Source organism: Triticum urartu, chromosome 4, assembly GCF_003073215.2.
Source record: "Triticum urartu cultivar G1812 chromosome 4, Tu2.1, whole genome shotgun sequence".
Lineage (NCBI taxonomy): Eukaryota > Viridiplantae > Streptophyta > Magnoliopsida > Poales > Poaceae > Triticum > Triticum urartu.
In genome coordinates this window covers 112,153,501-112,175,614 of record NC_053025.1, presented here as the reverse complement: position 1 = coordinate 112,175,614, position 22,114 = coordinate 112,153,501, and the positions used below count along the sequence as shown (strand labels likewise).

Here is a 22,114-nt window from a genome sequence, read left to right as displayed (position 1 = left end):
GCTAGTCTTTTTCCAGACGCATTAAACCTATCTCTCTGGACTTCTCGCGCGCACCATCGTGCCACCCACAAAAACTTGTACTCTGAGTTTAGTAGTACATTATACAGGAAGAGAAGAGGTGTACGCACGCACTCGTCCTCTCACACACGCGTCTGTTTTTTCTCGAAAAGGAGGATGATGACCCCCGGCCTCTGCATCTGGGAGTCATGCACGCATCTGTAGCTACGAATTGTAGTGTTCTCAACCATCCGATTGGCTCTATCTTGGATGTACCTATATACTAAAACATGTCTAGATACATCTATATTTTGACAAATGGAAGGCATGTATTGTGGAATGGAGGGAGTGCTTGTCATCAGAATGGATAAAAAGGGACGTATCTAGAACTAAAATATGTCTACATACATCTTCTTTTATCCATTTTGATGACAAGTAGTACTTCTTACCCAAAGGAACTTTATATCCAACAGACACAAAATATCCGTTCGACTGTTGGAAATTACTGATCTGATGTCGAAGTAATTGCTGCATCGCCACCAAAACCCACCATTTCTTAAGCTAAAGTAGACCAAGGTAATCCCTATATTAGCATATTACTAAGATAAACAGAAGGCACTATAGAAACATTTAGGACGTGAGCTTGTCAATCTGAATGTGGAGGGACACAAGCTTAGCCCCGACCAGCAGCTTGGGCGGAACTGTCAAGAAGGTCAGCTCCTGCACGTCGACGTCGCCGGGATCCTTGCTGCTTGTCACCTCCATTTCCACCTTAACGGCGTCGGTCGTGCCTTTGGGCTCCCCCGGCGGGCCATTCGCCCACAGCTTGGCCACATAGTGCGGCAGTGGGGACGCCCCCCCTTTGATGCAGACGACCGACACGGCGATAGGCGCGCCGATGTCGAGCACGCCGCCGACCAAGAAAAACGCGCGGTGGTCCTCCTCCGTGAACAGCAAGAGCCGTGGCTCCGACAGTGGCACTTGCAGCTGGAGCACCTTGCCGTACTGTATCTTGTGCACGGGCATGGGATGCGCGGTGCTGATGTGGTGGTAGAGCACGGGCGGCGGGCCTTCGTAGCCGCAGACGGGCATGGGGAATTTGCAGGGCGCGAGCGGACACACGCTCTGGTGATCGGCGAGCTTGTGGTAAGTGACGTAGAGCCCACAGCCTTCGTGCGGGCACTCCACCCTTACCGACGAAAGGACGAAGTCCACTGCCGTGTTCCACACGTCGAAGCCACCGCCGCGCTCGCACTTCTGGCACTGCTGCTGGTTCCCGGGGCGCTCGACGCGGCAGCCCGTGATGAAGCTATGTACCTAGGGTAGGGTCATGGACCTGTCCAGCATACCCTCCCCAAGGACATCTTTACAAAGAATCAGAAGCAGTCGAAGAGAAATCATCACCCACTCGACCATGGAGATGCGCTCACTCGACCCTCTTGAAGACACTCGACCACCAGAAGACGAGGAACCCTCCACTCTGCAACGGTTAGGACTTAAACCATAACATCATGAGCATTTATGACATTTACTGTAGACGTTACCAGTAACGCCTTTCCTTTATGAGCATTGAACTCTGTGTAACGGAGGGGAGCTGGGGTACTGGCGCACTCTATATAAGCCACCTCCCTCCTCTAGGACAAGGGTTCGCACTTTTGTAAACACACACACACACACACACACACACACACATATAATCAAGTCAACCGCCTCAGGGCACCGAGACGTAGGGTTGTTACTTCCTCCGAGAAGGGCCTGAACTCGTAAAACTCGTGTGTACAACTACTCCATAGCTAGGATCTTGCCTCCTCATACCTACCCCCATTCTACTGTCAGTCTTAGATCCACGACAGTTGGCGCCCACCGTGGGCAGGTGTCTTAGCAACTTATTGGAGAAGTTGCAATTTTTCCGATCCCCATCATCATGGTTCCAGGCGGAGGTTTGGCTGAGGGCCGCGAGATCCGTCTCGGCGTGCTCGTGTTTGTCGCTGACGACTCCGCTTGGCTTCAGGAGGCACCACTCGACATCGACGCGCTCCCCGCCCGCGGGGCGACGCACTTTCATGCGTGCGTCCGCGGCGTCCTCCTGCGGCAGTCGTCGACCTAGTACCAGTCGACTCCAACGGCTTTCCCCTTCCCTGCGACCCGCCGGAGCAAGCGCACCGGCCGGTCGAGGATTCAATGGTAGGTGAAGCATGCAGTGGCCCGCCAGTCGGCCACCCCTCAAGTCGCGACGCTCGAGCCCGACAAGTCTCTCTGTGGCATGTTCGATCTGTCGACTGGCTCCATAGAGACTGCATCCGAGTGCGGCAGCAATGACTCGACAGCGGAAGTCCTGATGGTCAATGGACCACGCGGTCCTCCTGGCTTCGATCGTGAAGACAGAGGTGACGGGAACGGCGATCCGTCGCGCGTTCACGAGGAGTACTGCCCCGAGCCTCTCTCCTCGCAGTAGAGAGAAGAACTTCGTCGTCGAAACATGGATGCCCTGCATACTCCTATAGTTGGAGAAACGCCCGAGGCCCAGGCCTTGGAACAGGCTCGCTTGGCCAATCTGGCTGAGCGCACTCGGCTGGAGAACCTACAACACGCACTCGACGATCGCGCTCGTCAACGTGCTCTCGAGTCCAGCCGACGCCAACTTTTTCCACCTCTGGCTCAGGTATACCGGACACCGATCCAAAACCTAGCAGCTGTCGCCCGGATAGCAGAGTCGATTCAACCTTCCCAGTCAGAGGCTGGCCGAGGTCTGGCGCATATCAGGGCCTTGCTCCGGGCGGCAGGAGAGCAGAATACGGCCGTGTCTCAGTCGCGGGATAGGATCCATAGCAGATCTGTGGTCGCAGATACGGTCGAGTCGGCCCATTGCCCGAGATCGCCCCCGAGGTGTGAGGGACAGAGAGAGCGGCGTGATCAGTACAGAAACCAGGAGCAGTATGACCGTCGAGCCAATCGTGATGGTTGCCGTCGAGTGCCCACACCTCCTCCAAGGAGTGGGTCATACGTGCCGCGGCCGCATGAAGATAGGCGCCCTAACAGCGTCGGAAGAGGTATTCCAGTCGACCCCAGGGAGCCAGGCTTTGATGCGAGATCTATTCTCGTACAAGGCTTGGTCGATAGAAACAGAGCTCACCGAGATGGCCATGACAGAGGCCCGCAAACCAGCAATAGTGTGCATGTCTCTGGCCCAGAGTGCTTCAGCAGAGCTATCAGAGCTGCAGTGATTCCCCCCAACTTCAGGTTGGCGACTGGAGTCAGTAAGTTCACCGGAGAGTCCAAGCCCGACACCTGTCTCGAAGACTACCGAGTGGCTGTCCATATTGGTGGCGGCAAGGATGAGGTGGCCATGAAACACCTTCCTCTGATGTTGGAGGGCTCGGCTAGGGCGTGGCTGAATCAGTTGGCACATGGCAGCATCTATACTTGGGAAGATCTCGCCCGAGTGTTTGTCAGAACGTTTGAGGGTACTTGCAAGCGGCCAGCATTTTTGACAGAATTACAGTGTTGCGTCCAGAAACCGAATGAAACTTTGAGAGATTATATCCAGAGGTGGATCACCCTGCACCACACGGTGGAAGATGTGTCTGATCATCAGGCAATTTGTGCTTTCAAGGAAGGCATCAGGTACCGGGAGTTGAACCTGAAATTCGGTCAGACAGGAAACATGACTCTGACTCGAATGATGGAAATCGCCACCAAGTATGCCAATGGTGAAGAGGAGGAACGACTGCGGAGCGGCAAGCACAAAGCAGTCGCCCATGAAGCCGGAGGAGGAAACTCCAGTCGGAAACAAAAACGCAAGGCCGAACCAGCTGCTCCGGGTGAGGCCTTGGCTGTGGTTCAAGGAAAGTTCAAGGGGAAGCCCAAAGGGCCGTGGAACCCCAAGAAAGTAAAAGATCAAGATGGAAATGACGTGTTGGATCTGCCGTGCCATATCCACACTAAAAAAGAGGAAGAAGGTAATTTCATTTACCCGAAGCATACCACTCGACAGTGTCGGCTCCTGATCCAACAGTTCCAAGAGAAACAGCCCAAGAAAAAGGAGAACGAGGCAGACAAGGCTGAGCGTGAAGGGGAAGATGATGATGGTTATCCTCACGTGAATTCCACTCTGATGAATTTTGCTGATGTTGAAAACAAGAGTCGATTGAAAGTGATCAACACAGAAGTGAACATGGTCGCTCCGGCGACACCCACTTACCTGAAATGGTCGCAGACTGCCATTACATTCGACCAGTCTGATCACCCAGCGCACATCGCCACCCCTGGGAGGCAAGCACTGGTGGTCGACCTGGTGATCGAAGGCACTCGACTGAGAAAGGTCCTGATGGACGGTGGTAGTGGCCTGAACATTCTGTATGCAGAAACGCTGAAAGGAATGGGCATTCCAATGTCCAGACTCAGTGAAAGCCATATGAGTTTCCATGGGGTCATCCCAGGCAAGAAGGCTGCGTCCCTCGGTCAGATTGCACTCGACGTGGTTTTCGGTGATGCCAAAAATTACCGCAAAGAAAAGTTGATGTTTGAAGTCGTGGATTTTCAGAGTGCATATCATGCAATTCTGGGCAGGCCGTCTTATGCACGATTCATGGCTTGACGTTGTTACGTGTACCTCAAACTGAAGATGCCTGGTCCCAGAGGAGTGATCACTATCTCTGGTAATCGGAAAAAGGCGGAAGAGTGTTTCCAGAAGGGCTCAAAGATCGCCGATGCCCAGATGGCCGTGGCAGAATTGCAAGAATACCAGAAAAATGCAGACCCGAGTGCCTTGTTGCGAGCCAAGAAGCCAGCCACAGATTTAGCATTCCAGTCGTCTGGCGAGAAGAAGTCTGTTAACATCCACCCGACGGACCCCAATGCAGCTCCGACCCACATTTCGACCACACTCGACTCCAAATAGGAAGAAGCACTCATCCAGTTCCTCCGTGAGAATTGGGACATCTTTGCATGGAAGCCTTCTGACATGCCAGGTGTTCCTAGGGGACTGGCTGAGCATCATTTGAGAGTCGACCCGAAAGTGAAACCGGTCAAAGAGCATCTTCGACGGCCCGCCGTCCAGAAAAGAAAAGCAATCGGCGAAGAGGTGGCTTAGCTTTTGGCAGCTGAGTTCATCCGAGAGATTTACCACTCCGAGTGGTTAGCCAATGTTGTCATGGTCCCAAAGAAAGATGACTCACTCCACATGTGCATCGATTTCAAGCATATCAATCGGGCCTGCCCGAAAGATCACTTCCCTCTCCCTTGCATCGATCAGATACTCGACTCGACTGCTGGGTGCGAGCGTTTGTCCTTTTTGGATGCCTACTCCGGGTACCACCAGATCCGTCTGTACGGACACGACGAAATAAAGACAGCCTTTATCACCCCTTTCAGGTGCTTCTGTTATGTCACATTGCCATTCGGCTTGAAGAACGCCGGAGCCACATTTATGCGAATGATTCAGAAGTGCCTGCTCACTCAGATCAGTCGGAATGTGGAAGCATACATGGATGACATTGTGGTCAAGTCACGTAAAGGTTCCGACCTGCTGACCGACCTCGCTGAAACCTTTGCCAACCTCAGAAGGTATGATATCAAGCTCAATCCATCAAAGTGCACGTTTGGAGTTCCAGGCGAAAAGTTGCTCGGTTTTCTTGTTTCCGAACGAGGAATCGATGCTAACCCAGAGAAAGTAGGTACTATACTCCGAATGAAACGCCCTGTGCGTGTGCATGATGTCTAGAAGCTTAATGGTTGCTTGGCTGCCCTAAGTCGATTCATTTCTCGCCTCGGTGAAAAGGCGCTGCCCCTTTACCGACTGATGAAGAAATCAGATAAGTTCGAGTGGACTCCAGAAGCTGATACAGCATTTGCAGAGCTAAAAGCCCTGCTTTCCACCCAGCCGGTGCTTGCTACTCCAATCAGCAAAGAGCCTCTTTTGCTTTATATAGCAGCCACTGGACAATTCGTCAGTACAGTACTTACGGTCGAGCGGGAAGAAGAAGGAAAAGCGTACAAAGTTCAACGCTAGTTTATTATATTTCTAAAGTCCTGACCCCGTCAAAGCAGGGATATCCTCACTATCAAAAGCTTGTCTATGGAATTTACATGACCACGAAGAAGGTTGCACACTACTTCTCAGATCACTCTGTTATAGTCGTGAGCGACGCTCCATTGTCACAGATTCTGCACAACAGGGATGCAACTGGTCGAGTGGCAAAATGGGCGATTGAACTCCTTCCCTTGGATATCAAGTTTGAGGCAAAGAAAGCTATCAAGTCCCAAGCAATAGCAGATTTCCTCGCCGAGTGGATCGAACAGCAACTGCCGACTCACGTTCACTCTGAGCACTGGACCATGTTCTTTGACGGATCCAAGATGTTGAACGGTTCTGGTGCTGGAGTAGTTTTGGTATCCCCCCGAGGAGACGAGCTCAGATATGTCCTCCAGATTCACTTTGATTCCTCCAACAATGAATCAGAATATGAAGCACTCCTGTATGGGTTGCGCATGGCCATCTCACTCAGCGTCTGTCGCCTCATGGTTTATGGAGACTCAGATTTTGTAGTTAATCAAGTAATGAAGGAGTGGGACGTCAGAAGCCCAGCCATGACTGGTTACTGCAACGCGGTGAGAAAGCTTGAGAAGAAGTTCGAGGGGTTAGAACTCCACCACATCCCCCGATTGAAAAATCAAGCAGTCGATGAATTGGCAAAGATAGGTTCCAAGAGATAAGCCATTCCCAGCAATGTGTTCTTGGAGCATATTCACACGCCGACAGTTCAGGAAGACCCTTTCACTTAAGAGCCCCCACAACCCAAGAGCGACACGGATCCGACTGAAGTCGAGGTCCCAGCTGTGGTCGACCTAATCATGGAGGTTTTGGCCATTACTCCCGATTGGACGGTGCCCTACATTGCGTACATCCTCAGGAAAGAGCTCCCAGAGGATGAAGAAGAAGCTCGACAGATCGTCTGCCGATCTAAAGCTTTTACTCTGATAAGAGGACAGCTGTTCAGAGAAAGTGTGACTGGAGTCGGTCAGAAGTGCATAACACCAGAAGAAGGTCAAATGATCATCAATGACATCCACTCGGGGACCTGTGGCCACCATGCGTCCTCTTAGGCCATCGTGGCTAAAGCATACCGAGCTGGATTCTATTGGCCACGAGCAAATGAGATTGCAAAAGATATAGTCGACAGATGTGAAGGCTGTCAATTTTACTTCGATATGTCTCACAAGCCAGCGTCAGCCCTGAAGACCATTCCCCTCGTTTGGCCCCTTGCTGTTTGGGGACTGGATATGGTTGGACCGCTGAGGACCGGCAAAAGCGGCTTCACTCACGTGCTCGTTGCAGTCGACAAGTTTACCAAATGGATCGAAGCCAAACCTATCAAGAACCTTGATGCTAGCACCGCTGTCAGTTTTATTAGAGAATTGAATTCAGATATGGAGTCCCACACAGCATCATCACAGACAATGGATCGAACTGAGATTCCGATGAGTTCAGAATTTTCTGTGCCTCTCAGGGCACTCGAGTTGACTATGCTTCTGTTGCTCACCCGCAGTCGAATGGACAAGCAGAAAGAGCCAATGGCCTAATTCTCAAAGGATTGAAGCCCCGACTGATGCGTGATCTCAAACACGTAGCAGGTGCTTGGGTTGATGGACTTCCGTCAGTTCTGTGGGGTTTAAGAACAACTCCTAATTGGTCGACTGGAAGAACTCCTTTCTTCTTAGTCTATGGAGCCGAAGTTGTTCTGCTAAGTGACTTGCTCCACAACGCGCCCCGAGTCGAACTCTTCTCCGAAGCAGAAGCAGAGCAGGCCCGGCAGGATTCAGTCGATCTCTTAGAGGACGAAAGAGAGATGGCCTTGATCCGCTCGACCATTTATCAGCAAGATTTGCGTCGATTCCACGTCAGGAATGTGAGTGGTCAGGCCTTTCAAGAAGGAGACTTGGTTCTTCGAGTGGATCAGCAGAAACCACACAAGCTCGCTCCAACTTGGGAAGGCCCCTTCATCTTCACCAAAGTTCTCCACAATGGAGCATACCATCTTTACAGTATCGAGCATTAGAAAGATGAGCCACGGGCTTGGAACGCGGAGCTGCTCCGCCCCTTTTATACTTAAACACTCGTTTGAATAAAATGTAATAAGCAACACCTTTTGTAATTCGTTTATCAAAGACAAGAGCTTACGGTTCTCTCATTCGATTGTGTTGTTCTTATTTACTCCTGAAATCCCCCAGTGGTTGGGATTAGTCGCGAATCCGTTCCGCCTAAGTTCGAAAAAATCCTACCAAGTGGAGAGCAATCCTCCCACTCGGGGGCTTAGCTGCAGTCGAGCACTCGCCTAAGTTCTCTCGCTAAGAGGCTTAACGGCAGTCCAGCACTCGCCTAAGTTTGAAAAAATCCTACCGAGTGGAGAGCAGTCCTCCCACTCGGGGGCTTAGCTGCACTCGAGCACTCGCCTAAGTTCTCTCACTAAGAGGCTTAACGGCAGTCCAGCACTCACCTAAGTTTGAAAAAAATCCTACCGAGTGGAGAGCAATCCTCCCACTCGGGGGCTTAGCTGCACTCGAGCACTCGCCTACGTTCTCTCACTAAGAGGCTTAACGGCAGTCCAGCACTCGCCTAAGTTTGAAAAAATCCTACTGAGTGGAGAGCAGTCCTCCCACTCGGGGGCTTAGCTGCAGTCGAGCACTCGCCTAAGTTCTCTCACTAAGAGGCTTAACGGCAGTCCAGCACTCGCCTAAGTTTGAAAAAAATCCTACCGAGTGGAGAGCAGTACTCCCACTCGGGAACTTAGACGCAGTCGAGCACTCGCCTAAGTTCTCTCACTAAGAGGCTTAACGGCAGTCCAACACTCACCTAAGTTTGAAAAAATCATACCGAGTGGAGAGCAGTCCTTCCACTCGGGGGCTTAGCTTCAGTCGAGCACTCGCCTAAGTTCTCTCACTAAGAGGCTTAACGGCAGTCCAGCACTCGCCTAAGTTTGAAAAAATCCTACCGAGTGGAGAGCAGTTCTCCCACTCGGGGGCTTAGCTGCAGTCGAGCACTCGCCTAAGTTCTCTCACTAAGAGGCTTAACGGCAGTCCAACACTCGCCTAAGTTTGAAAAAATCCTACCGAGTGGAGAGCACTCCTCCCACTCGGGGGCTTAGCTGCAGTCGAGCACTCGCCTCAGTTCTCTCACTAAGAGGCTTAACGGCAGTCCAACACTCGCCTAAGTTTGAAAAAATCCTACCGAGTGGAGAGCAGTCCTCCCACTCGGGGGCTTAGCTGCAGTCGAGCACTCGCCTAAGTTCTCTCACTAAGAGGCTTAACGGCAGTCCAGCACTCGTCTAAGTTTGAAAAAATCCTACCGAGTGGAGAGCAGTCCTCCCACTCAGGGGCTTAGCTGCAGTCGAGCACTCGCCTAAGTTCTCTCACTAAGAGGCTTAACGACAGTCCAACACTCGCCTAAGTTTGAAAAAATCCTACCGAGTGGAGAGCAGTCCTCCCACTCGGGGGCTTAGATGCAGTCGAGCACTCGCCTAAGTTCTCTCACTAAGAGGCTTAACGGCAGTCCAACACTCGCCTAAGTTTGAAAAAATCCTACCGAGTGGAGAGCAGTCCTCCCACTCGGGGGCTTAGCTGCAGTTGAGCACTCGCCTAAGTTCTCTCACTAAGAGGCTTAACGGCAGTCCAGCACTCGCCTAAGTTTGAAAAATCCTACCGAGTGGAGAGCAGTCCTCCCACTCGGGGGCTTAGCTGCAGTCGAGCAGTCGCCTAAGTTCTCTCGCTAAGAGGCTTAACGGCAGTCCAACACTCGCCTAAGTTTGAAAAAATCCTACCGAGTGGAGAGCAGTCCTCCCACTCGGGGGCTTAGCTACAGTAGAGCACTCACCTAAGTTCTGTCACTAAGAGGCTTAACGGCAGTCCAGCACTCGCCTAAGTTTGAAAAAATCCTACCGAGTGGAGAGCAGTCCTCCCACTTGGGGGCTTAGCTGCAGTCGAGCACTCGCCTAAGTTCTCTCACTAAGAGGCTTAACGGCAGTCCAGCACTCGCCTAAGTTTGAAAAAATCCTACCGAGTGGAGAGCAGTCCTCCCACTCGGAGGCTTAGCTGCAGTCGAGCACTCGCCTAAGTTCTCTCACTAAGAGGCTTAACGGTAGTCCAGCACTCGCCTAAGTTTGAAAAAAAAATCCTACCGAGTGGAGAGCAATCCTCCCACTCAGAGGCTTAGCTGTAGTCGAGCACTCGCCTAAGTTCTCTCACTAAGAGGCTTAACGGCAGTCCAGCACTCGCCTAAGTTTGAAAAAATCCTACTGAGTGGAGAGCAATCCTCCCACTCGGGGGCTTAGCTGCAGTCCGGTACTCGCCTAAGTTTAAGACCCATTCCTATCCGCAAGGACGACGTGGTGTAGGTCGACTGCAACCTTCTCCTTCGGAGCTGCGGCACAGATACAACGTCCACTCCATCCCTATCCGCAAGGACGACGAGGTGCAGGTCGACTGCAACCTTCTCCTTCGAAGCTGCGGCACAAATACAACGTCCGCTCCATCCCTATCTGCAAGGACGACGAGGTGCAGGTCGACTACAACCTTCTGCTTCGAAGCTGCGGCACAAATACAACGTCCGCTCCATCCCTATCCCAAGGACGACAAGGTGCAGGTCGACTGCGACCTTCTCCTTCGGAGCTGCGACACAAATACAACGTCCGTCCATCATTATCCGCAAGGACGACAAGGTGCAGGTCGACTGCCACCTTCTCCTTCGGAGCTGCGGCACAAATACAACATCCACTCCATCCGTATCCGCAAGGACGAAGAGGTGCAACAAGCAAAGTCCATCCGAAGGCAAACACAAGCACATTCAGAGATAAACCAAATTCAGATAAATACTAAAAGGTTCCAAGCAGCGAATGAAAGGTACTCGGGCACCAAGCCCGAAGGAGTTTAATGGTTACAGAAACCACTCGACATTCCGAGGCAAATTTAAAGCATATCCAAGTGTCATAAGATTGTTCACTCGGCCGGAGGAGGGCTGGCAGGCTCCATGAACGAGTCCAGATCGATCCCATCAGCGATCCGAGTGGCGGCAGCAATGAAAGTCTCCATGAAGGACTGGAAGTCGTGCTTTTTGGTGTTAGCGACTTTGATCGCAGCCAGCTTGTCTTCACGAGCCTCCTTGCAATGGAATCACACCAGGGATAGCGCCACATCAGCACCACACTGGGCGGAGGATTTCTTCCATTCTTGCACTCGGTCAGGGATCTCGTTCAATTGAGTCATCAGAGATTCCAGATCATTCTGAAGCGTCGCCCCCGGCCAAAGCGTCGAGTCGATTCGAGAGACAACCTCCTCCAGGCGTGTGAGGTAGCTTGTGGCACTGGCGATACGGGACTCCAATCGGAGCACGTTCATCGCAGTTTCATCATAGACCGGGGAATCGATAGGGTCTAGACCCGTCTCGACCCTTCCAGTTTCTTCGTCAAAGTCTTGATAGAGTTCTGCGGCCAAAAGTCAGTTCAATCAACCAAGCAAAATCCGATGGCAAGAATCACAGTCGGATTAAAAGAAATACCTCCCAGCACGAGATAAAGCTTCTTGGCGAGGGTCCTCAAATAAGCTTCTGTGTCGTTCCTCTTGCGGATCGCAGACTCCAACTTTTCGTTCAGGACGACCTTATCCTTCTTCAGGCTGGTCACTTCGCGGTTAGCTTCATTAAGACAAGATGTCAGTCTAGTCACCTCTCCTTCAAGCATTCCGACTGAAGCAAGCTTCTTGTCTGTGAGAACAGTCTTGTCTTGGGCTGCTTTTTGCACGGCGGCGAGGTCCGAGTCCTTCTTGTCCAGAGCCAACTTCATTTTCTCTGGAAAAGAAATAATCGAATCAAAAAAGAGATCAAAGAGATATATTGAAGTTCAGTCGGCAATCAGTTACCTTCCATACCAGCGGCCTCGTCTTGAGCTTTTTTCAGATTTTGCTGAGCCAATTCCAAGTCTAAGTTGAGTTGCCTCTGCTTCTCTTCGAGTTCGGAAAACTTGGAGATAAGAGTACAAGACTTCTACAGGAGGCAAGAGACAGATCAATCGATAGGTTCGAAGGCAGTTCATTTTCGAGTGAATAAAACCTAAAGAAGTGGACAACAAGCCGTTCAGACCCCAGTCGACTGCCAGCAGTCGACCGCGGTCTCGGGGACTACACCCAGTGGGTGCACTTGGCGTGCCCCCACCGGTTCTGAACCCACTCGACCGGCCCGCCGGAGTCGAGTGCAAGGAGTTAAAAAAAGAGAGAGAAAGAACAATTGCGCTGTCAAGAAAAAAGAATTCAGACCACATTCGACTGCCAGCAGTCGACCGCGGTCTCGGGGACTACACCCAGTGGGTGCACTTGGCGTGCCCCCACCGGTTCTGATCCCACTCGACCAGACCGAGTGGAAGAGCGAAACTACCAAAAACGACAGCAACACCCAGTGGGTGCTCTAATTCAACGTGAACAACAGGAGATGGTGCAGAAGAAGATTTCTCGAGAACAAAAACAGTCGGAAAGTCTACTCACCTGGACATTGGCCCGAAGGGCGGCACTAGCATCGTAGGCAGCCTGACTGCTCTCGTGCACTATCTTCACCCGCTCCATCATCATATCAGCCTGTCGGATAGCTTCCGCAGCCGCTTCCAACTGGTTGTCTGGGATGGGGTAGCTGGTGAAAAAAATGTGCAGATGACCCAGGTGCGGCTGCTTGAGGCTCCGTGGTGTGGAGTTGCATAGTTGAAGGAACCACAGGCGCGGTCGACCGCGTGGGATGCCCACTCGGCAAGGGTGCAGCGAACGTCATAGTGGCCCTACCCGCATCTTCAGCTTGACAGATGGGAGGCGTTGCAGTTGGTTCTTGCGGAGCCACCCTGCCAGCTGTTACCTTCTTGCTCTTCCTAGGCTTAAGAGCCACATCTTCGTCGTTGTCCGGAAGGTCAATGATGTTGGGTGGAGCTACAAGACGGAACATTCGACTCCAAGTGAACCACTCGACCCTAAAAGGATCAAGAATCGAAATCGCAAGAGTTCATACCTGGGTTAGAGGTTACCGCATCCTCCATTTCCTTGTCCTGGAACTGGTATGAAGAGGTCCCCTATGTAGCAACACAGCAAAGGCCGCATTCAATCGGTTACACCCAGTTAATCGAATCCACATAAAGGACAAGTCAGATGGTTACCCGGAGATAGTAGGAACGGTCACTTTGATCCGAGGCAAAGCTTTGGGCGGTTTGGAAGAGATGGCTTTCAGCACTTTCGGCACTGGAAGCGACGCGACTTTGGATTGCTTCGGAGGTTTCTCAGTCGGCGTCGAAGAAGACGTCCTGGGGCGCTTTGAGGATTTCCCGATCGGCGCAGCCACCAAGTCCGGAGCGCATGCCGGGTCATGAGTGTGCTTGGACCTCCTCTCCCTGCGAGGAGGCGAGTCGACTTCTTCCTCATCGGTCGATTCATTGCTCTCCTCGTCCTCCTCGGCTTCCGAATGCTCCTCGCCGCTCTCGCCCCCGCTCCCTTCTTCTTCAGCGTTGGGGTCCTGCACTCCATTGGGCATCGAGTACATTTCAATGAGGGCCTGAAAGGATAACAATCAAAAGACATTCAGTCGACCACAAACAGGACATCACGTGGTGAACCGGAAAGATACTTGATAAAATAGAAATGTACCTACTCCGGCTGGCGCGAGTTGTCAAATGGAATCACCCTCCTGGATCCCCGAGGATTGTCTTTGTTGCCAGTGATTCCCCTCAACCAGTTCTCCAAGATATCCTCGCTAACCTCCTCCGGGTGGATCCGAGTGGTATCCTCGAGCCCAGAGTACATTCACATCAGATGATCACGCGCCTAAAGAGGTTGGATGCGTCGACCGAGAAAGACCTCTAGCAGATCCATCCCGGTCACTCCATCGCGGACAAGCTGGACGACCCGTTCAACCAGCTCCTTGACCTGCGCCTTCTCTTCTGGAACTACCTTCAGGGGAGTAGGCTTCTCCACTTGAGCCAAGGAAAAAGGAGGAAGTCCAGTCGACTGGCCAGGGGTTGGCTGATCCTTGCAATAAAACCAAGTCGACTGCCAGCCCCGGACCGAGTCGGGAAGGATCATCGTTGGGAAAGTACTCTTGCTCCTCATCTGGATCCCCAGACCACCGCACATCTGGATCACCCGCGTCCTCTCGGCACTCGACTTGGCCTTTTTGACCGACTGGGAACGGCAAGTGAAGATGTGTTTGAAAAGCCCCCAGTGCGGTCGACAACCCAAGAAGTTTTTGCACATGGACACGAAAGCGGCTAGATAGACTATGGTGTTCGGAGTGAAATGGTGGAGCTGAGCCCCAAAGAAGTTCAAAAAACCCCAGAAGAAAGGGTGGGGAGGCAGTGAGAATCCGCGATCTACGTGGGTTGCTAGGAGGACACACTCACCCTCTCTAGACTGCGGCTCGGTTTCGTCCCCCGGGAGCCGAGCCGACTTGTGGGGGATCAATCCCCCCTCCACCAGGTCGTCAAGGTCAACCTGCGTGATTGCCGAGCGGATCCAGTCGCCCTGGATCTAGCCCGCCGGCAGGCCGGACCTCGACGAAGATCCGCCCCGGCTGGTCCGCTTGCCCTTCGCCTTCGAGGTCGCCTTCTTCACGCGTTCCAGCGCCACCGTCTTATCCTTCCCCATGGTGGCGAATCGAGCTCGAGCGGAGGTTCGGCGACGAGGTGGAAGCGAGAGTGGTGGAGGGATCGAGAGAAAGAGAAGAGAGAATGGGGGCGTGCGGAGCAGAGGCCTGGCCCGAGACCTTTTATAAGTCCTTCCACCGAGTGGCTGACTAGTGGACCCAAGCGATCTAAACAAATCCGGCAACAGTCGCGCGCGCAGTACGTGGAGAAAAAGGTGGCGCGGGGATCGAGGAGACTTACCTAATCCGTCCCGATAACCTCGGTTCCTCCCGTCCGGCACGCTTCCCAAAATTCAAATCCCACGAGATCCGCGGAGGGCGGAACAACCTGTCAGACTGAAGACAAAGACCCTCTACATCATCATTCAGAATTCAACCATGAAATTTCACTCGACAACAACCAAGAATGGACCAAGGCGATTGAGAAAGGAGTCGATGTCGTCTCCTCAACTCATTGTTTCAGGACAAGGCATATTCATAGCACAAAGAGTGGGTCAGAAGCATTCTTAACCCCTTCCTCACTCAAACCCTGATCCATTCGGGGGCTAATGATGAAGCTATGTACCTAGGGTAGGGTCATGGACCTGTCCAGCATACCCTCCCCAAGGACATCTTTACAAAGAATCAGAAGCAGTCGAAGAGAAATCATCACCCACTCGACCGTGGAGATGCGCTCACTCGACCCTCTTGAAGACACTCGACCACCAGAAGACGAGGAACCCTCCACTCTGCAACGGTTAGGACTTAAACCATAACATTATGAGCATTTATGACATTTACTGTAGACGTTACTAGTAATGCCTTTCCTTTATGAGCATTGAACTCTGCGTAACGGAGGGGAGCTGGGGTCCTGGCGCACTCTATATAAGCCACCTCCCTCCTCTGGGACAAGGGTTCACACTTTTGTAAACACACACACACACATATAATCCAGTCGACCGCCTCAGGGCACCGAGACGTAGGGCTGTTACTTCCTCCGAGAAGGGCCTGAACTCGTAAAACTCGTGTGTACAACTACTCCATAGCTAGGATCTTGCCTCCTCATACCTACCCCCCACTCTACTGTCAGTCTTAGATCCATGACAGTCCGCGCAGGCCAGGTGCCCTCCCTTGCACTGCAGAAATCAATCGAACAACACATCAATCAAGAAACCTGCACTTTGCTCAATCAGCCGAACGGACGAGGTGTATTCGAACCTCATACACTAGAGGCGTCAAGGGGCGGAGGCACAAGGGGCAGTGGAGCACGGTGAGGTCCATCGAGACCTTAGAGAGCTCCATCGCCGGGTCCTGTTCGGTCTGCATGATCTCGCCTTCCTCGTGCACAACCATGTCTCGACTTGGGCCGGGGTATTACAAAGCTTTACTGTCACATATTTTATACTACTTCAAGGTGCATTAAATCAACACATGCAAGTATCAAAAGAAGAGTCACGGCATGCATGCATGCATTGTAATTAATGCATGGGTAAACGCAAATTATTGAAATATACCGAGTGCAGTGCTTTGATGTGTCGCGTCAACTCGTACATCAACGAGAAGTTTGATTATCCTCTCCCTCGCGGACTTAACTGCACCTGCCTTTGGCTGTATGACAGGTTGGCCACACACCTGTCAGGCCCACCTGTCATACACGCAAAGGCAGGAGCGTCCCTCCCTCGCCCATGAGCGTGGTGGCTGGCAAGACTAGGAGAAGCTTTCGCTACACGCTCTCCCTCCCGCGCACGGTGGACATGCAGCAGTTCAATCTGTGTCAGATGGCCAGAAGCATACTGTAGTACTCCTCCACTGCAGTAGTACTCCATCATTGTTCGACTTCCCGAAGAGGCAAAGAGCCAAGCGCAGCCCGGACGCTCGTGTGGCAGTTTCATGTGTAGAGTAGTCTAGCATAGCGTGTACCGTCCTATAAGCTTAAAATCGTTGGGGTCGGCTCCATGCTATGTGGCTGTCTCGAAGTTTTAAAAAAAATTAAAATAGTCTTCTGTCCCTACCTGACACCTTGGTGATTGTAGTTTGCACGCTCATCTGGTCAAGATAGGAATATATATTTTAATTTGTTTTTTTTCGAAAAGGGGGGACTCCCGGCCTCTACATCAGAACGATGCATACGTCCACATATATTTTAATTTGTGCTGGGTAAATGTTAGAGGTTGCAGCAAATATATTGTACATTGCGGGTCTTTCAGCCAAGTTTAGAGGCAAACATGTGGGGCCAGTGCTATGATGTGTCGCGTCAACTCGTACAACGAGGAGAAGCTTGATTTTACTACACGCCTTCTCCCTCACCCATGCGCGCGGTTGCTCGCAAACGAGGACATGCTTTTGCTTAGTAGTACTTCTACAACAAGCTATCCGTCCCGCTCGCGGTGGACGGACATGCAGCAGTGGATTCAACACTGTAGAAGCAGTAGTAGTAACATCATTGTTCGTCTTCTCAAAGAGGCGAAGAGCCAAGCGCAAACCGAACGTTGCAGTTGCGAACATTGGAGCACGCATATAGCCAGGCTCTTGCATGAGACAAAATTGCTATGTGAGCCCACTATTGTACTAGTACGTACAACTACTTGCTAGTATAGCCCTGTAAACCAGAAAGGAGTATTTTCCCTTCTAGAGATTTCAACAAGTGACTAGACTACACCGAGACGGAGTACATATGGAGCAAAATGAGTGAATCTGCACCGTAAATAAATACGTACTAGTTCTATCGTTTTCCTCTCCGGGGTGCACAATATTGAGTATACTAACTAGTCTCTTTTGGACACGCATTTACATTTTTTTACACAGTACAGACGCAAGCGCTGATATACATGCGCATACACTCACCCCTATGAACGCACACATGCACGGCACTATCATCTTGAAATTTATGAAGTCACCATAGGCACCTCGTCGTCGACGGGTCCATAGGTGCTTGAATGCCAAGGAGGGAGAGGGTAGCGGTTCCCGAGACGTTGAACAGTCAATGATGCATCCTCAATTACATGCAGAGGGAATTAATTGGAGAAGCAGAATAGAGCCAGCACGATGTGAATGCAATAGAGTTTGGACTCTCATATAATAAAGGCGCCCCACCACTCCAATCCATCTACTCCCAAGTCTCTGCGCAACACTGCTCACTCCAATCCAAGACCAAGTGACCAGAAGCCACAATCACCTATGGAGGCGATGGACGCGAGCGGCAGTCGGCTGTGCCAAATCATCCAAGGCGCCGGCATGCGGCCCCACACCGCGCAGTGTTTCCAGACGGTGCTGGCGACCGCAGGCATCTTTCACGCGGTCATCACCGCCGAGGGAGGAAACCCATAGCTGCCGGAGGGGCCCGATCCTCTGCCCGTGCCGTTCTCTCCGACATAGTGCCGACTCGGGAGGTCCTCCGACCCTTCTTCCTCCTTGCCGTATTGTCCGCAAATCCGACCTATCGCCGCCGATATCCCGGCAACCCTCAGGTCTAAGTTCTTCGAAAGCGGCCTTGCTCTACTGCACCAGCTCCCCACGTGTCTGCATGTGCATCTTTTTCTACTCCCATCAGCTCTTCCAAAGCCACCTAAATTTTTAGTATTATTAGATGTAAAGCTACTTCATGCATTCGAATCTAGGGCTTTGTTCAAACAACGAAGAAAGGGGGAAAAGTTGTAGCATGAATCTAGGACTTGATTCAAAGAGGAAATAATATGGTGAAAGTAGTAGAGACTGGATACCCAACCGGTCTCTTGGTTGAAAAGGGAAATAATGGGAAAACGCAGTACAAACTGGATAAGGAACATATCTATTATTGGTTGAAAAAAGGATAGAAAGTGGCGGCTCGTGGACAAGTCAACAGAGTATGTCCAGGATTAGATTTGCTGCCATGACATAGTAGAAGGTCTCCAGGACTAGATTTGCTTCCCTCACATAGTAAAAGGTCTCAAGATTAGATTTGCTGCCCTCACATAGTAAATGGTCTCAGGATTAGATTTGCTGCCCTCACATAGTAAAAGGTCTCCAGAATTAGATTTGCTGCCCTCACATAGTAAAAGGTCTCCAGGATTAGATTTGCTGCCCTCACATAGTAAAAGGTCTCCAGGATTAGATTTGCTGCCCTCACATAGTACAAGGTCTCCATGATTAGGTTTGCTGCCCTCACATAGCATGAACAAACTCGGCATCACCACTTTATGCCTCCTTGTAGGTACATTGTGCTGATGCGTCCACTGTCGCATGTCCTTATACCAACCTTTTGCTGTTGTTAATGTAAGGGTGCATGTAAAATGAAGCAATCACACTATTACCTTAGGGACATGTCTAACCAGTGTTATTGTTAATCTAATGCCTACAGTGATAAGATGCAATTAAACTGTGTTACAAATGGCACTCCTGCTGTTTTCCCTAGTATGATAAGTAAGTTGCTCCTTTACACTGCTGAGTGTCCTGGTGTCCCCACGGTCCCATGCCCTTAAACCAACTCTTTAGCTGCTGTTGATTTACTGTGTCTGGTAAACAAGCAATGCCACCATTAAAGTAATCCCATATTCGAGGAATCTCATTGTTGATCGTAATGCTTCTGGTAACATGAAGCATTGCTGACGTTTTAAAATTTCTACTGTCCTTGCGTGATTGCCATGAACATAATTAAGATGCTTCTTTTCATTTTGTATATGTTTCGTATATTCTTATTGACCAGCAACTGTTTACTTTCTATCTTTTTGTGAAGATAGGGATATCCATTTCACCTTGTTGCTATTGTGACCTTTTGGTGAACTGCACAAAACACTTTTTTTTTGGAATGAGTGTCTTGTGCAGTTCAACTAAAATGTCACGTGGGCAACATCTCTCAATTTTGGTGGAACTGCACAAAATGGTGATTGGAGTTTCCAAAATCTCCGTCAAGTTCTGCTGGTAATCTCGTGCAACATTTTATTAGCCTTTGCAAGATGGAGCCGTCACTGTCACCACAATGTCACTTTATTTTAGTGGAACTGCACAAAAGGATAAGAAAATTATATTTGCACCTTACATGAGCCGGATAGCCAACCTTAATGTTCCTCAATTTTAGTGCAACTACTAAAGAAGAACCTGCCAGCTCACAAGAGAAAGTACTTCTTGCTAGCTGAATGATGCAATCTTTGCTTCATTTCAGGTGAACTGTAGAAAAAGGCGCATGAATTGAATCATGGAACTCCAGGCAGACCTCATCCAAGTAGAGCTGGAGGTTGAGTTCAAGGAGGCCGCTATTAAAGCAAAATCGTGCTCTCCTGTCTCCTTGTTTGTGCTGTGCAAACATGAATACTCAACTATAGATGTTGTGACGGTCAAGAGCATTCGCCAAGTTCTTCGATTGTATGACATCGCTAGCCAAGATGGATTTAATCCCGATATTCACTTTATCAAAAGGATCTAATGGGTTGGTTCTGAATCTTGCAAGCTGGGAATGAGTGAGATGTGTAGGCATCTTTGTTGTACTTATTATTTGAATCTTATTTGTTGGTTCTTAATCTTGCAAGCTGGGAATCAATGAGATGTGTAGGCATCTTTGTTGTACTTATTATTTGGATCTTTTTTGTTGGTTCTGAATCTTGCAAGCTGGGAATCAATGAGATGTGTAGGCATCTTTGTTGTACTTACTATTTGGATCTTATTTGTTGGTTCTGAATCTTGCAAGCTGGGAAACACAACATGATGATGCAGAGGACAACAACCATAACAAACAGTTCAAACTTGGTAGTATTATCTTTGTGAAAGTGCGACAAATGTGTTGATCGTGTGCGTCCTGAGAATAATAATTCTAATTGTTGTGCATGTTGATCCTGTGGCACTGATAGAACGAGCGAATGCATTGCTTGTTTTAAGTATAAATTTCTATTAAAGCTAATTAAATTTAAGTAAAGTGACCACTAACTCATGTTATTACAGTACCAATACAGACCCGCTCGTGAACCGACGTGTGGCCGAGGGTGCATCTTCTGCCGGGCGTGCAACGGACGAGGGAGGGGTAGTAACTGTTGTCGCTTGTACACACTCAGCTTACTGTTGAGTCCAGTTCCCCAAGAGCTGAAAAACGAACTACTGCCGCTGCCTACACACTCGTTCACTCAAAGAGACTCCAATGGAGATCCGAGGGGTGAGCCTGCTGGATGTGGACTTCAGCAAGGAGTTCCTCTTTGAGTTCGCCGTTCAGTCCTATGGCTGCACCAAGTTGAATGTGATGTACACTAACGATACGGACTCAGTGAAGCTTTGCCTCACCTCCGTCCTATGGCTGCACCAGGTTCTGGAGCTTTCGCCTGTTTCATCGGCAGCGCCGACTGCACCTTCGCTACGGTGGAGAGAAGGAAGAACGCGACGATTCGGCCATCTGGTGCAACAAGCTTGTCGACATACCGAAGCAATAGAAGATCATCAGCAACGGGCAGGAGAAGGAATCCGTGGTTGACCTCGCTGAGACCATCATCGACCCCTGATACGCCAACATGAAAGAAGACGACCTGAACACGTGGGAGGTACCTCTGAATCTAGCCTACATAACCTACGCGGCCAAGGACGCATACGCACGCTACGACATGTACAGGCAGATCTTGGACATGAGGGTGTGTCTGCTTCCGGTAACCGACAGGTACACAGACAGCCGCAACGTCATGATCAAGCATGCCAGGAAGGTCTAGATGTTGTACTTTATCTGTTTATAAGCACCTTTATCATCTGAGTGTTTCATGCATTAGCCTATGTGTCGGTGTCAAAACCGGCGGATCTCGGGTAGGGGGTCCTGAACTGTGCGTCTAGGCGGATGGTAACAGGAGACCGGGGACACGATGTTTTTACCCAGGTTCGGGCCCTCTCGATGGAGGTAAAACCCTACGTCCTGCTTGATTAATATTGATGATATGGGTAGTACAAGAGTAGATCTACCACGAGATCAGAGAGGCTAAACCCTAGAAGCTAGCCTATGGTATGATTGTATGTTCGTCCTACGGACTAAAACCCTCCGGTTTATATAGACACCGGAGAGGGCTAGGGTTACACAGAGTCGGTTACAATGGTAGGAGATCTACATATCTGTATCGCCAAGCTTGCCTTCCACGCCAAGGAAAGTCCCTTCCAGACACGGGACGAAGTCTTCAATCTTGTATCTTCATAGTCCAGGAGTCCGGCCGGAGGTATAGTCCGGCTATCCGAACACCCCCTAATCCAGGACTCCCTCAGTAGCCCCCGAACCAGGCTTCAATGACGATGAGTCCGGCGTGCAAATTGTCTTCGGCATTGCAAGGCGGGTTCTCCTCCAAATTCCGTGTACCTATTGAATAATGTCCGGTTTCTTGTAAATGTAGCGCTCCTTGGCTTCTACGCCCAATAATGGCCGTCTTCCACGTGTCAAACGAATACAAAAATTCAGGGTGTTTTAATATTTACACCCCTAGCCACGTGAATGAGCCGCCTATTTAAGGGGACAAGGATTTAGATCCAAACCACACCTTCTCCCCTCCGTGT

General features: G+C 50.6%; 1 protein-coding gene across 1 annotated transcript; it reads right to left on the bottom strand.

Annotated features, from left to right (window-relative positions):
* Window positions 1-627: 627 nt before the first annotated feature.
* LOC125555026 (putative E3 ubiquitin-protein ligase SINA-like 6) lies at window positions 628-15,985 on the bottom strand. Its single transcript, XM_048718349.1, has 3 exons — window positions 15,920-15,985; window positions 15,740-15,768; window positions 628-1,294 (listed from the first exon to the last, which is right to left on the bottom strand). The coding sequence occupies exons 1-3, from the start codon at window positions 15,983-15,985 to the stop codon at window positions 628-630; spliced, it is 762 nt and encodes a 253-aa protein (XP_048574306.1).
* Window positions 15,986-22,114: the final 6,129 nt, after the last annotated feature.

Bases quoted from the DNA above. Each gene is read 5' to 3' on its own strand.
- LOC125555026 (XM_048718349.1), bottom strand. From the start codon at position 15,985: ATGGTTGTGCACGAGGAAGGCGAGATCATGCAGACCGAACAGGACCCG. The intron at 15,769-15,919 runs GTCTCGATGGAC...TGATTTCTGCAG, and splicing joins CGGCGATGGAGCTCTCTAAG to TGCAAGGGAGGGCACCTGGC. The intron at 1,295-15,739 runs CTGTCATGGATC...CTTCATCACGGG, and splicing joins GGGCACCTGGCCTGCGCGGA to CTGCCGCGTCGAGCGCCCCG.